The sequence below is a fragment of the Pipistrellus kuhlii genome, unplaced genomic scaffold (genome assembly GCF_014108245.1).
Source record: "Pipistrellus kuhlii isolate mPipKuh1 unplaced genomic scaffold, mPipKuh1.p scaffold_m20_p_2, whole genome shotgun sequence".
Taxonomy (NCBI): domain Eukaryota; kingdom Metazoa; phylum Chordata; class Mammalia; order Chiroptera; family Vespertilionidae; genus Pipistrellus; species Pipistrellus kuhlii.
Window position 1 is genome coordinate 182,048,174 of NW_023425515.1, and position 16,691 is coordinate 182,064,864.

Genomic DNA, 16,691 nt, shown 5'->3' on the forward strand with positions numbered 1-16,691 from the left:
CCTCTCCTTCCTGTTCTCCTTGACTACGAGCAGGAAAGAGTAGGGAAGTCCCTTCTCCCTGATCTTGACCTTCATGTCCAGCCTCAGGAGGGTGCGTGCCGCCTGTGGATGCTCCATGGCCCAGACAATGTGGTCGATGTGTGGTCTTCCCATGACGCTGGAGACACGGCACGCACACTGACCAACACGCTAAACCCTCCTCCACCCCCGAGAGAGGGTGAGAGAGGACACTGCCCGCTCTCGAGAACGGGAAGCTCTCTGCCCTTTGGCTGTTCGCCCGGACGAAACACTCCTTTCTGCATCCAGCGACAGAACGCTCACGTCTTCCTTCTGAATCCACAGAGGAAAGACCTCAGGCGCAAACCACAAGCTGGACAGGTAACCTCAGGAAGGCCTATGGCTTCTACCAGCCACTTACCTTCTCGAGTCACGGAACTCTGGAGCTGGGCCGTGCGAGTCTGACTCCCGGCTCTATTACAGAGCGGCGTGACCTCGGGCAAGCTGTACCTACAGTTTCCTGACCTGCTGATGTGGGTAGTAAAGGTACCCAGTTCATTGGGTTACTTTTGAGGGTGGAAAGAGTGAATGCTTAAAGCTCTTAGAAGAGTAAGCTGCGAGGGCTAATTCTATTATGAACAGATAGAGGGTAGAGCTGCTGCAATCGTCCACCTGCTATTTGTGGTAACAAAAATAGGCGCTCTAGTGCCCTGCGCGACCTCCCCAGGCAGGAGGTGGGCACACAGGGCCGCTGCCAGCAGGCAGTACGGGGACTGCCACAGAAGGTTAGAATCCGCCCTTCCTGGTCGTCCGTTAGTAATCTGGAGGCATCGCTGCTGGAGCAGTCAGGTGGGAGACATGCCCTCCCAGGGGACTCGCACCCAGTGGGTGATACTGTGCACCCGATTAATGAGTTCAGGGTTTATCTTCCCAGGACTCTTCAGAACTTATCTATGAATCCTGGCCCTTGAAAGCTTTTCCGTTATGACACTGTGATACTCTGCTATGAACTTGGGACTTGAATTGAGGGAGAAGATAGCAGGGACTTTTTGGTAATAGTTATATTCAAATTCTACACACTGAAAGGATATAGTTTTCACTTCAGTGGCTTTTAAACTTATTAATTTTGCTTTTGTTTTGTTTGCTATTTAGTATTATTTTTTAATTTTTAAATTGATTTTAGAGAGGGAGGAAGGGAGAGGGAAAGGAACAATGATGTGAGAAACATCAATTGGTTTGCCTCCCATATGCACCCCGACTAGGGATTAAATTCGAAACATGTACCCTGACCAGGAATTGAACCAGTGACCTTTTGGTGCATGGGACAACACTCAAGCAACTGAGCCACACTGGCCAGGGCTTGTTTGCTTTTTATTAAAATCAACTGTTTCCTGATTGGGCATCAACCTATGAACCAGGAGGTCATGGTTTGATTCCTAGTCAGGACACATTCTCAGGCTGTGGGCTCAATCCCCAGTGTGGGTGTGTAGGAGGCAGCCAACCACTGACTCTCTCCATCATTGATATTCCTCTCTCTCTCGCTCTCCCTCTTCCTTCCTCTCTGAAGTAAAAATATAATTAAAAAAGAAATAAAATCAATTTTTGATGAGGGCATTGAAAATGCTTTGCTCTTCATGCATTCATTGTGCCAAGCTGGCAAAGGAGAATGATAAGCCCCCTAAGGCAAATGGAAATGGCTGGTACGAAGTTTTTAATTAAAAGCACACAGGAAAATGTGGAGCAGCAAGACAGAATTCTCCACTGCGGTCAGTCATGCACAAAGATCAAAACACGTTTGCTTCTTGGTCTTGCCCACGAGCTCAGTGACCGGCAGTAGCCTGAAGATCCCATTTCCTTGGTCTCCATGCAGATCTGTCCGTCTTGTTGGCTTCTTTCTCACTGTCCATCCATTCACTCATTCATGCAGGCCCGGCACTATCCCAGGTGCCGAGAAACAAAGCAGATTGTGTGATGCATTCCAGTGGCTCCTTCATGAACGTTAGAGGAGGAAGGTGATTTTTTAAGTTAGGGACCCACCTTTCCAAAGACATGTAGATTTGAGTGAATGCCAGAAACAACCTCGGTAAGGAACTTAAATGTATTATTATTATTATTATTATTATTAAATTCTTGTGTGCTTTTATGTTTTTGGTTAACCCTCACCCGAGTATATTTTTCCACTGACTTTTAGAGAGAGTGGAAGGAATGGGGAGACAGAGAAACATCGATGTGAGAGAGTCTCCTGCACACACCCTGACCAGGACCTGGATCGAGTGTGCAAGTGAGGTATGTGCCCATGGCTGGAATTGAAGCCGGGACCCTTCAGTTCGCAGGATGACACTGTATCCACTGAACCAAACCGGTTAGGGCTAAATGTACTATTTGTTCTCTTAAGAAGATTAAGGCATACTTCCTCTTCCTGAACGTTCAGTCCACAGTCTCTACTGGTAGGTGAGGCCAAGTAAGGGAAGTGTCCATGCCAATGGGAAGTGGAGAGCTGCAGTGGCCCGGAGCAGTCCATGCTGGGTAAGGAAGCGGTCATCTGGCAGGGGGTGCTGGAGCACAGGCGGGTAAGGAGGGTGTTCACATGCTACCGTAGTTCTTTGCTTAAATTCTTTATAAAAAAATATTTTAAACATGTTTTTATTGATTTTAGGGGAGGGGGTGGGTGGAGGGAGGTAGGAAGAGAGGGATAGAGAGAGAAACATCAATGAGAGAATCATCGATCGGTTGCCTCTTGTACTCAACCTGGTCGGGGATCAAACCCCCAATCTGGGTATGTGCCCTGACCGGGAATTGAACCAGCAACCTTTTGGAGCACAGGATGATACTTAACCAACTGAGCCAACCAGCCAGGGTGATGCTTACATTTTTAAAGAAACTGCCACACTGCTTTCCACAGCAGCTGCACCATTTCACATTCCCATCAGCAATGTACAAGGGTTCCAATTTCTCCACATCCTTGTCAACACTTTTCTGTTTTTATCATAGCCATCCTAATGGGTGTGAAGTGGTATCTCATTGATTCTGACTTGTATTTCCTTAATTATTAGTGATGTTGAACATATTTCCATGTACTTATTGGTTATTTATGTATCTTCTTGGGAGAAATGTCTATTTAAGTCCTTTGCCCATTATTCAGTTGGATTATTTTGTTGTTCTTGAGTTTTAGGAGCTTTTTCCATATACTCTAGATATTAACCCCTTATCAAACATATGATTTGAAAGTATTTTCTCTCGCTGAAACCGGTTTGGCTCAGTGGATAGAGTGGATAGGACTGAAAGGTCCCAGGTTCGATTCTGGTCAAGGGCATGGACATTGGTTGCGGGCACATCCCCAGTGGGGGGAGTGCAGGAGGCAGCTGATCAATGATTCTCTCTCATTGATGTTTCTGGCTCTCTATCCCTCTCTCTTCCTCTCTGTAAAAAAAAAATCAATAAAATATATTTTTAAAAAAAGAAAAGTATTTTCTCTAATTTTGTAGGCTGCCTTTTCACTCTGTTAATAGTTACCTCTGATGCACACATTTTTGTTTTTATACTAGAGGCCTGGTGCATGAAAATTCATGCACTTGGGGGCTGGGGAGCGTGTCCCTCAGCCTAGACTGTACCCTTTCGTAGTCTGGGTACAGCACTGCCTCGGAGGCGGGAGAGGCTCCTGCCACGGCTGCTGCACTCGCCAGCCGTGAGCCTGGCTTCTGGCTGAGCGGCACTCCCCTGTGGGAGCGCACTGACCACCAGGGGGCAGCTCCTGCCGTGAGCATCTGCCCTCTGGTGGTCAGTGAACATCATCACAATGGTTCCACTGTTCAGTCGATTTGCATATTAGGGTTTTATTATGTAGGATTTTTAGAGAGGTAGAGGGATAGAGAGATAGAAACATTAGAGAAAATCATCATCAGCCAGCTGATTCCTACATGCACCCCAATGGGGTCTGAGCCTGAAACCTGGGCATGTACCCTGACTGGGAATTAAACCAGTGACCTCTTGGTTTATGGATCAACACACAACCCCTGAGCCACACCAGCCAGGTGTGATGCACACATTTTTAAAAAATTTACCTTTATTGTTGAAAGTATTACAAATAGTTGTTTTTCTTTTAAATATATTTTATTGATTTTTTACGGAGAGGAAGGGAGAGAGATAGAGAGATAGAAACGTTGATGAGAAACACCGACCAGCTGCTTCTTGCACACCCCCTACTGGGGATGTGCTTGCAACCACAGTACATGCTCTAGACCAGAATCGAACCGGGACCTTTCAGTCCGCAGACCGACGCTCTACCACTGAGCCAAACCGGTTTCGGCATTGAAAGTATTACAGATGATGATGCACACGTTTCTTATTGTGATGAAGTCCTATTTACTTTTTCTATTGTTGCCTGAGCTTTTGGTGTCATATCCAAGAAATTATGCCAAATTCAATGTCAAAAAGCTCTTTCCCTATGCTTCTTCTGAGAATTTTACCTCTTATATTTAGGTCTTTAGTCCGTTTTGAATTTTTGTATACAGTACAAGGTAAGGGTCCAACTTTACTCTGGCATGTACCACTTGGTGAAAAGATTGCTCTTTTCCTATGGCATGGTCTTGGCAATATCATTAAAAAAGCATTTGACTGCCGAGACCGGTTTGGCTCAGTGGATAGAGCGTCAGCTTGGGGACTGAAGGGTCCTGGGTTTGATACCGGTCAGGGGCATGTACCTTGGTTGTGGGCATATCCCCAGTAGGGGGTGTGCAAGAGGCAGCTGATTGATGACTCTCTCTCATAGATGTTTCTAGCTCTCTATCTCTCTCCCTTCCTCTCTGTACAAAATCAATAAAATATATTAATAAAAAAAACAACAACATTTGACCATGTAAGGCAAGGGTTCATTTATTGGGACTCTATTCTATTCTATTGGTCAAATTATCTGTCTTTCTTTCTTTTTTTTATCCTCACCCGAGAATATTTTTTTCATTGATTTTCAGAGAGGAAAGAAGGGGGAGGGGAAGAGAGAGAGAAACATCGATATAACTGGTTGCCTCCATGCACCCCGACCAGGGCCAGGGATCTAACGTGCAGCCCAGGGACAAGCCCTTGACCAGCGTGTAACCCAGAACCCTTTGGTGGGCAATGCAATCCAATCCAGGGCAATGTCTATATTAACGCCAGTACCTTACTCGTTTATTTTTTATTTTTTGTTAAGATATAATTGACATGTAAGTACCATACTGTTTTGATCTCTGTAGCTTTGCACTAAGTTCTGAAATCAGGAAGTATGAGCCCTCCAACTTTGTTCTTTTTCAAGATTTTTTTTTAATCTATTTTAAAAAATCTATTTTATTGATTTTTTACAGAGAGGAAGGGAGAGGAATACAGAGTTAGAAACATTGATGAGAGAGAAACATCAATCAGCTGCCTCCTGCACAACCCCCACTGGGGATGTGCCCGCAACCAAGGTACATGCCCTTGTCCGGAATCGAACCCGGGACCCTTCAGTCCGCAGGCCGATGCTCTATCCACTGAGCCAAACTGGTTTCACCTCAAGATTGTTTTGACTAGTTGAGGGTCTCTTGAGATTCCATATGAATTTTACGATGAGTTATTCTATTTCTGTAAGAAATGTCATTGGGATTTTGATAAGAATTACATTGAATTTGTAGATTGCTTTTGGTGGTACTGATATCTGAACAATATTAAATCTTCCAGCTCATGGACATAGTATGGTTTTCCATTTATTTGTAGCCAGAATAGCACTACAAATTCAATTAAACAAGTATTTACTGAAATCTTATTACATTCAAGGCACTATTAAAAATACAGTTCACTAAACAGAAACATTCTTCCTCTAAATCCCCTTTTCAATTCCCAAATTTAAAACACATTACTTTCCTAAAGAAGTATTTACTTCTTCTGGATTGAAGGTTGTGTCAGAAAACACGCAATTGATTTAGTCTAAAAACCAGAGAATCAGTGTATTCAGTTAACTTCCAAAGACCATTTATTTTTCTTAAATAACACTCTCCTTTAAATGGAAGGTGAAGAACCAAATGCTTGATAGAAAGATTTATATTGTACATATACCAACCATCATCATTAGAAAACAACTCAGAAATATAGCCAGAGAAAAAAATATTTTAGAATATAATAGAATTCTGTTATTTGCAGATTTTTAATACTTCCTACAACTTTTGTAATATCATATTATATAAGTACAATTTTAGTAATCTATAATAATTAAAGCTTAATACGCAAATTGACCAAACAGTGGGATGACCGTCCGGATGATGCTGTGGCTGCAAGGGCCGAGGCAGCCGCCAGGGCCGCGAAAGCCTACTCTTGCATGAACTTCGTGCATCAGGCCTCTAGTGTTATTCTACTTAAAATCCTGTGTTCTTGAAATACTAATGTTTATTGCATGTAACATTTAAAATTGGTTTTCTTGAAATATTAAAGGGTGTACTACGTGTAACATTATTTAAAATAGTCTTTCTTGAAATATTAAAAATAAAATAAAAGTAAGTTACAGGAGAGATATATATCCTATATAATAAAAGGCCAATATGCAAATTGACCGAACAATTAAGAGACCAGTCGCTATGACATGCACTGACCACCAGGGGGCAAACACTCAACGCACGAGCTGCCCCTTGGTGTTCAGTGAGCTCCCACAGGGAGAGCACCACTCAGCCAGAAGCTGGGCTCATGGTTGGCGAGTGCAGCAGCAGTGCTAAGGAGCCCTGAGGGGTCCTGGACTGTGAGAGGGCACAGGCCAGGCTGAGGGACCCCACTGGTGTACAATCGGAGTCGGGGAGGATCGAGGGAGGTTGGCCAGCCTGGGAGGGACTGCGGGAGGGCTCCAGGGCATGTCTGGCCCATCTCACTCAGTCCCGATTGGCTGGACCCCAGCAGCAAGCTAACCTACTGGTCGAAGCGTCTACTCCCTGGTGGTCAGTGCATGTCATAGTGAGTAGTTGAGGGGGCTTAGCATATCATTAGCGTATTATACTTTGATTGAACAGCTGACTGGACAACCAGGCACTAAGCATAGTAGGCTTTTATTATATAGGATTATATAGGATTTACTATGACTAAGAAGTGTATATTACCTGAAATCCACTGAACTGCTACTAGAATTTCTGCTGATACGATTCCGAATAAACATTTAGGTTAGATTCAGGGAAGGGCAAAATAGGTTTATAGTTTTGAGTACACAAAACACAAGAGTTTATTCTTGTGTTATTATTTATTAATTATTGTATTATTTATTTGTATTACAATTGTAAACCTATATTTGCCCACCCCTGTATAGTTTTTTGTTTTTTTTTTAATGAAAAACCAATAAGAATTCACTGATTCACTGCTTTGGCAAGTTAAAAAATTTTCTAGACTACAGTTAAAAAAAATTGGAACTGATAATATATTAAAGTTTCTGGAATTAATTCACACACACACACACACACACACACACACACACATATGTATATAAAATTTACAAAGAGTTTATTTGACCCCAAATTCAAAATTGCCCAAGTAGCAAAATCAAAAGTGCTCCAGATGTATATATTTTTAAGATAAATGAGTAGCATTTGTGCTTCTCACAACAAATAAATAAGATTAATAAAATTATATGAAAATTTAGAGCTCTTAGGAAGTACAAGAAAATTAGGATCAGATTATTTCTAAATTTCTATTTTATGACTGAATATGGCAAAAAAAAAGAGCATTTGTAAATGAAAACAAACCCAAAAGGTAGAAAACTGGTGGCTGTATTCCCGCTCCCTTGTTCCACTTTTGGGTCCTGAGCATCTGCAGGCAGGGTTATGCTCCAGCATCCTCTGCCCCCCGGCTCCCTGCTGCCGGCTCTCTGTCCTCCACACTGCCTCACGTGTCGTCAGCGGACCTTCCCGAAGTGTAACTCTGATCATCACTGCTTTGCTCAGAAGGTTATTTAACACAGAAGGGCCAGCTCCTGAGCTTTGCAGGATGCCCCACACTCACTTTCCTGCCCGATTTCTCTCTCTCTCTCCCTTTTTTTTTTTTTTTAAAGAAAATACATTTTCAGCTGGCCAGTGTGGCTCAGTGGTTGAGTGTCAACCCATGAACCAGGAGGTCATGGTTCGGTTCCCCGTTAGGGAACATGTGGGCTCAATCCCCAACATGGGGTATGCAGGAGATAGCCGACCAATGATTAGCTCTCATCACTGATGCTTCTCTCTCTCTCCCTTCTCTCTTCCTCTCCGAAATCAAAAAAATATATATTTAAAATAAATAAATTTTCTTTTTTAAAACTTTTACTAATTTGAGAGAGAGAGAAAAATTGATTTGTTGTTCCACTTATTTATGCATTCATTGGTTGACTCTTGTATGTGCTCTGGACATGGATCAAACCTGCAACCTTGGCGAACCGGGACAATGCTCTAACCAACTGAGCTACCCAGCCAGGTCTCTGGCCAGATTTCTCCTGCCTTTGGCTACATCTCACCTGTGCGCTAGCCACACGGAACTGCTTGCTACTCGCCGATGTGGTTGGTCCATACCCTTTGTGAATCCGCTCTTTCGCTCCTTTTCTTCCCTCTGGTCAGAATTCCTTTCCTCGCTAACTTCCTACCCAACTCTCACAGCTCTGCCCCAACGTATTCTCCCCAGAAGAACTTTTATTCCAACTGCTTGTAATCCTCTCACTAATGTGCTTCCAAGCATCTCTAAAGGCACCGGTATTCCATCTTACGTCACACGACTCCTCTCCGCTGTGGGACCGTAAACTGTCTCAGCGGAAGCGGTGGAAGCGCCCGCTCTGTGCCCTGAAGCGACGGGCACGGTGCTTTGCCCCGTGGAGGTGAGGCACTCAGGTATGTACTGAGTCAAACTGTACGGAGTTCAGCTTCAAGAAAGTCACCAGGAGGAAAATACTCTGAGTCACAGGCACAAGCTGAGAGGTCTGCTGATAGCACTGTGAGAGAGAGTCTCAAAACAGGCAAAATTTGTAGCAATGGGAGGAATATCTTACTCTGGCAGGACTAAGACCTATAGGCTTCTATGAGGTCATGACAGAAAAATAAACACACAAAACTGCCCTCTTTCCAGGTAAATAATAATGAACTAACGGAGAGCAGCCTTTAAAAAATTACCATTTTGCACAAGTCAAACTGTAGAAAGTAAAACAAGAAGTATTAGCAATTCTACTATAATGAAATCACAAATAGTCCTAATTATTTAATTAGCTCCAGAAAAGGACTTTTGTGAATTTACTCACAATAGGAAGCCACGCTAAAAATCAGTAGCTTTTTCTTAACTACAGGCTTCAAAAGTGAGTGAATGAATGAATAAATGCACTGAATAAGACCTAATTCACTATAAACCAGTGGTTCCCAAAATATCTGTGGGGAAGAAAATATTCCCTCTCTGTGGCAGACCGACACTTATAAAATCATTATAAATAAAATGCAAAAAAAAAAAATAATACTATAAAAATGCTGCTGCAAATGTATAAAGGTTGATGCATCTTTCCTGTATGTGTCATGGACCAATCACAGACTCTGCAAACGGGCAGCCATCTGCTCTGTTCCCACCAACCCACATACATTCAACACACTACCAGTGCCGGGAAAGGCAGGACTTGTGCCTACCTTCTGCTCTTGCACCTCAAACACTGCTTCGTGGACACTGCAGGCAAAAAGAGAGGTGGGCAGGTCACTTAGATCCATCATCTCTTCCAAATCATCGTCATTCTCACCAAAAACCATCTCTTCTTCCTCTTCTTGGTCACTGGTACAGAGACCCGACTGGCCATCATTCCACGATTTCATAGAGTCCCTCAGCATTTTCCCCTAAAAGCAGGTCTTCTCTGTTGTTAAAGTTCTAAGATGTCTACCGGGCATCTACTGTCAAGAAAAGAAAACAAAAGAGGTAAAATTTTGAGCAAACAATGTTCCAATCAAGTCTCAAGACAGCAATTCATCAAGGGAAACAATTTTATTCACTAAAGATAAATCAGCATTTCAATCAGCTCATTACAGTCTTCACAACTGAATTCTATATGCACTAACTTTATTTGCTTAGCATATTTTGTATAATATAACACTGGCAATGATATAATACCCTCCCCCCCAAAAAAAGGGAAAACGGCAAAGTTTTCTAGTGAAATCGAGGGGGAAAAGGTAACAGAAAATGAGATAGCATCAATATGTATGCTAGTTTGCAAGCCGCAGGAAGGAAAATGTGAACCAGAACTGCCTTCACATATTTGTTGTGGGTTTTAGTCTACAACATGGAAACTGCACAGCAGAATAAAACCCACACTGATTCACTCACCATCTGCAGCTGAAATGTGGTCAGCGAGGAGCTGATGTTACCTCTGTTAACCAATTTGGTTTTTTGGATATACTCTCAAAGAATTAAGTTACAGAACTGAAAGCTCCATACAAAGTCAGTCCTTGTTAATATCAGAAGTATTTACCGTAGGTAACATGTATCATAGACAACAATCAAAACGATGTCCTTTTCCGAACACTTAAAAAATCAAGAATTTTAACCCCAAAGCATGGAGCTGCCGAGCCCCTGTGCTGAGCCTGGAAGAGAGCCTGTGTATGTGCGTGCCCCTCTGCTCCGACGACTGCACCCACACCCGCCTGAACACACGTGAAGATGCCGAAACAGAACTCAAGAAATACCAAGCACAGAAAAGTTAAGTGATCATTACTATTACCTCAATAATACTCAGTTTATTTTCCTTCTTATTTCAAAGAACATAAGGCAGCAAATTTATGGCTTACATAGAGCACACTACAGGATGTTAATCCTAATACATAAAAAGCCGGGGCCATCATGACCGAAACAACCGACAGACGACCAAACACAGACTGTGTGGGGCAATGAGGCTGGCAGGGGGGTTAGTAAGGGATGACCAAACGACTGAACAGCAGGCTGCGTGGGGCACCCAGGCTGGGGGGTGGGGGGGCAGTTGGGGGCGACCAGGCTGGCGGGGGGCAGTAAGGGGAGACCAGGCCACCGGGGTGGGGGGGCAATAAGGGGCCATCAGGCTGGTGAGGGGGGCAGTAAGGGTCGACCAGGCCAGCGGGGGGGAGGGGGGAGGGGGGTGTCAATTGGGGGCAACCGGGCAACCAGGCAGGTAAGCAGTTAGGAGCCAGTGGTCCTGGATTGTGAGAAGGATGTCCGACTGCTGGTTTAGTTGAACATCCCCTGAGGAGTCCTGGATTGGAGAGGGTGCAGACTGGGCTGAGGTGACAACCTTCCCCCCCCCACCCCTCCCCCGTGAATTTTGTGCACCGGGCCTTTAGTTATAGGATTAAAACAGAGGTTTTGTTGTTATGCTACTACATCAATCAGAAAAAACTAATTTTTAAAAAGTAATAACATCTTTACCCTCTTGAATAAACATTTTCTGAATGCCTACTGTGTGCAGGGATTACTAGGGACAGCGGGTAAATAAGACCTGGTTCCTGTCCTCAAGGGGCTCTCGCAAAGCAAGACTGTCTTCTCAACACTGACCACTCGGGAAGGATCGTGCTCCTTTAACTGGTTCCTATACTTTCGATTTCTTTCTCCTTCTGCCCCTTTCCCTCCAGCAAATACACCTGCTCAAGATTCCCGGCCCACCCAGCCTGCATTAAAGAAAACCTTTCCGAGTTCACCTTCCCATCGTCATTTACCTCTCTTTTCTGATTTCCTAACAACTTCCGGAAAGAGTAAGTCTTTGCTGGGTTCACTTCCTCGATGCCAGCCGCTCCTGAATCCAGAGTGGCTGGGTTCCTGTCGGACCTTTTGGCTGAAACCGGCCCCGCGGTGGACAGGACCGTTTCCTCCGAGCTGGAACCTGACGTCAGGCCTCAGCCCAGCTCTGCAGCCCTCGCCCCTGCCGCCACCCAGCACTCTGAACCTCCTGTGGCCCTGCCCTCTGGTCCCGTCCCTCCTGCCCCCTTCCTCCCAGCTGCCTTCATCACTGCTCCTCTTCCTCCACTCACCCTCTACACTAGGGGTGTCGAACTCAACCAGAGAAGGGGCCAAAATCTAAAATCCAGCCTAAATCGCGGGCCGAATGGTTTACTGAACAGTCATAAACTGTCATTGTGATGGAAACGCAGCGGAGTGCAGTGATGACAGCGCGGTGCGGGCCACATTGCAAGGCCTGGCGGGACGGATTTGGCCCGCGGGCCTTGTGTTTGACACATGTGCTCTATAACGTCTCTCTCTGAGGTTCCCCCCACCCCCCGTCCTCCTCCTCTTCCTCCTCCACCAGCCATCCCCAAGCATCTAACCACCTCGCCACCAGAGCTTCTTGCCTCCTTTGTTTCATTCTTAAGCCAGGAAGGATGTCACCAAAGCTGAGGGGGAAGCGAGGGCAGAACCTTGGGCAATGAGAGGGTGGGGGGGTTGGAAAAAGGACACAACCCCGTGAGACTGTGAGCTGCCCCTGAGCACACCGCTGTGTGACTTACACACCCAGACTCAACCTCCCTCCCTGAGTTCTAGAGGCTTCTATTTTTAGCTTTCTATTGAATAAGTCTACTTGGGTAAGCCTGCAGGTACTGCAATCGTTTTAAATGTATTCGTTTAATTAGATTACTGTGCTGGAAATCTCCAATCTGGAGAGGAACCAGAGGAGGGGGAAATAGTATCTAATTGTGGCTTTCCATTGCAATCTTTTCTTCAAGACTGCGTTGTCAGGTGGAGCTCCTGGCTCTCACAGCACTTTGTCTATTTTTCTGTTATGGACTCACCTTGTGACTATTTGTTTACAACTTAGCCCTAGCTACCAGACCATGGCTGCCTTTGAGGCCCCAGTCCCTGGCCCAGCTTCCAGCTTCCAGTAGATGCTGAATCAGGACTGCTGAATGCAAGCAGATAGCACTGTGTCTGCACCACAGACAAAGGAAAACACAGTTCTGTGTGAGACCAGAGCCAGCTTCCCACAGGCGGTTATGGGGAGACTGAAAGGATGAGCGCCATTCGGGCAGGAAAAGCATGGGAGTGCCTCCCAAGCAAGGCCGCTCAAGGGCAAACAGAGGTCAGGGTGCGCAGACGTCCAGTAATCTTGTGTGGCCGGAGTGTGCCTGCTTGGCGGAGATGGCATGAGACAATGGTAGAACGGTAGGTAGGAGCCAGGAACCCGGGAAAACAAGGCTAGAGAGTTTGGACATTAAGATCCCATCGATATCAGCATGCCACTGAGGTGTTTGGGCTGGGAGATGTTACAATCAACCCAATTCAACTGTCAGTATCACTAAAGGCGGACCGTCTTTGTACCTTAGAGCAGTGTTTCCCAACCTTCTCTCATGATGAGAATCACCTGGTGGAGTTGTTAAAACACAAATTCCTGAATCCCAACTAAGAAGTGCTAAACTACAATTTTTGGGAACATATAGGTAAAATTGTATACTTAACTAGTGCTCTAAGACAGATTTTATATACAGAGCACTAAGTTAGGTATGCAATTTTACCTATATGTTCTCAAAAATTCTAGTTTAGCACTTCTTAGTTGGGATTCAGGAATCTGTGTTTTAACAACTCCACCAGGTGATTCTCATGAGAGAAGGTTGGGAAACACTGCCTTAGAGGCACGGATGACGGATGTTTGAATCTCCTCTACCTCTAGCACATTAAAAAGAGGAGAGGAAACACTGTGCCCGTTTTTGTTGTTGTTGTTGTTTTGTTTTATTTTTTTAGAGGTTTGAGAGTCAGGGAGCTCTGAATGGCTAGATTTTGAAATCTGAGAAAGTCAAGTTATTTCTGATAAGATTTTTTGTTTGTTTCAAAGTCCTTCCTATAACCCCTTAAAAAAAAAAAAATCAGAGCACAGGAAACAAAGCTTCATCTGATTAAAAAAAAATTTCTTAGAATGTTACACCTCCATTTCCTGTTTTCTACCTGTGTTTTTGGTAACTTTTTTGGAGGGATTATAATTTCAAACAGAAAAATTTTAGGAATAGTACAAGGGCCCTAGCAGGTCTGGCTCAGTGGGTAGAGTGACAGCTGCAGACCGAAGGGTCCCGGGTTTGATTCCGGTCTAGGGCACATGCTCAGGTTGCGGGCTCCATCCGCAGCGGGCGGTGTGCAACAGGCAGCCCATCAACGACTCTCTCCCATCACTGATGTTTTTATCTCTCGCTCCCTTCCTCTCTGAAATCAATAAAAATATATTTTAAAAAATAATAGTACAAGGAATTCCTGTATACTCTTTACCCAGAGTTACCATTACTTATATTTCTGCCCATTTTAAAAATAACTCTCTATTTTTATATATATATACTTCCCCCCTGAATCATTGAGAGTAAGATGTGGGCCCCCTTATTTCCCATTACTTCAATGTGTAAGAATATATTTTCTTTTCTTTTTAAATATATTTTATTGATTTTTTACAGAGAGGAAGGGAGAGAGATAGAAATGTCGATGAGACAGAAACATCGACCAGCTGCCTCTTACACACCCCTTACTGGGGATGTGCCCACAACCAATGTACATGCCCTTGACCGGAATCGAACCTGGGACCTTTCAGTCCGCAGACCGACACTCTACCGCTGAGCCAAACCGGTTTCGGCAAGAATATATTTTCTAACTTAACCCACACTACGATGGTCAAAACTAGGAAATTTAACATTGATGTAATACTATTATCTAAATCAGTCTATATTCAAATCTCAGCTATCCCAATGTCCTTTATAGCTATTTTCTCTTTAATATTTTTAGATTGTTAAATTATTTGACTTTTGTTTCGAGATAGCTCAATAATCTTTATAGTTTTGTCATATTTTTTTCACTTACACATTACTGCATATTTGATACAGTTTTTAAAAGGATGGACTGATGAAATATGACAGTAGCTGTAAATAAGTTTGAAAAGTCTTTAAGTCTATCCCATCAGACTAGATCAGGTTCCATAATCATTCTTTTCTAGATTTAAACTCTGGCTCCCCTATGTTTGCTTTGCTTCCCTTTTGGTTTCCTCAACTATAAAATCCTATCCTATATGATAAAAGCATATATGCAGATTTTCCCCTAGACCAGGAGTTCATCTGGGAATTCGACCAGGAGACAGGGCCAGCTGGGGAAGGGCGTATGCGGTCGGCAGCCAGAAGTGCACGGATTTTGTGCACTGGGCCTCTAGACCTACCTAATAAAAGAGTAATATGCAAATTGACCATCACACCAAGACACAAGTTAGTTGCCCCCATGTGGTCAAAGATGGCTGACCCCCTGTGGACACAAGATGGCCGCCACAAGATGGTTTGCAGGGGAGGGCAGTTGGGGGGGACCAGGCCAATAGGGGAGGGCAGTTGGGAGCCAGCAGTCCTGAATTGTGAGAGTGATGGCCGACCGCCTGTTTAGGGCCAATCCCTCAAGGGGTCCCAGATTGGAGAGAGTATAGGCTGGGCTGCATGAATTTCCTGCACCAGGCCGCTAGTGGGAATAATAATAATCCCTGGCTATTAAAAGACTTAAATAAAAGAATACATGCTCAGAATAATGCTTTTCATCTATAGTTGATGCTAAATAATGATTTTTATATAGGCACAATCTATGCCAATGCATTGTTGGGTGGAAAGGACCCAAGAGGACCACAGGTGTCCTTGATATTAAAAGAATAAAATGAGCTGAAACCGGTTTGGCTCAGTGGTGGAGTGTCGGTCTGCGGACTGAAGGGTCCCGGGTTTGATTCCGGTCAAGGGCATGTACCTTGGTTGCGGGCACATCCCCGGTAGGGGGTGTGCAAGAGGTGGCTGGTCGATGTTTCTCTCTCATCGACGTTTCTGGCTCTCTATCTCTCTCCCTTCCTCTCTGTAAAATATCAATAAAATATATTAAAAAAAAAAAAGAATAAAATGAGAAAAATACATACCCAAATGACCTAATTCCAAGCAACAAAATGGCTAACTAACACTTTGTATAATTTTAAGAAAACTGATCAAGCACAGACCTATCAATAAAACCAGTTCTGGAGCAACCACTGGCAGTAGTAATAAGGCTCCAGTATGAAGAAGTGTAAAGATTTAAAATCAGAGAACTGGCTGAAAAAGGCCTCCCAAAATCTTACGTTGTGACTCAGCACGTACAGTATTAGAAACATTACCATTCAGACAATGCTCCCTCGCTAAAGGCAAACCATGGGATTTTTTAACTGCAGCTAAGTCCGCATTGTCAACCACTTCATAATTTTTGACATTATAAATGCAGTCAGATTTCACTTATTTATTTTAAAAATAAGTTTTTATTTATTTGAGAGAGAGAGACAGAGACACATCGATCGGCTGCCTCCCATACACCCCTTACTGGGGATGGAGCCTGTAACCTGGGCATGTGCCTGACCATGAATCAAACAGCAACCTCCTGGTTCATGGGTCAATGTATAACCACTGAGCCACCCTGGCCCGGCTGTTAGATTGTAATAGAAAGAGATATGATCAAAGCCAGCCAAGAGACCTGACAATCCTAGCACACATGGGGGGGGGGGGGGATCATTTTATAAGGTAACTCAGCTGGCACTTTAAAAGTAGCTTGGTTTTATTAAGGCAAAGAAAAAGAATCACAAAGGGATACCGGTTCTATGCTGTTATTACTAGAGTTGTTGCCAACTCTGACAAGACTCAGCTGTCCCTCGGTTTACTAACTGGTTCAACAGGAGGGGAGGAGCCTGTGCAAGCAAAGTTCAGCATCATCCCCAGTGCAACTGTAGTGAGGCTGGCTTCCGGCAAACTGTT

At 44.1% G+C, this 16,691-nt stretch overlaps 1 protein-coding gene across 2 annotated transcripts in view; it reads right to left on the reverse strand.

The window, feature by feature from the left end:
- Window positions 1–9,800, reverse strand: part of RCAN3 (RCAN family member 3) — a 29,758-nt gene extending 19,958 nt beyond the window's left edge. For both annotated transcript variants that reach the window (XM_036448435.2, XM_036448430.2), the window contains exon 1: window positions 9,606–9,800. In XM_036448435.2, the coding sequence (XP_036304328.1) occupies window positions 9,606–9,800 (195 nt within the window). The remainder of the gene's footprint in view (window positions 1–9,605) is intronic.
- Between the last annotated feature and the right edge of the window lie 6,891 nt (window positions 9,801–16,691).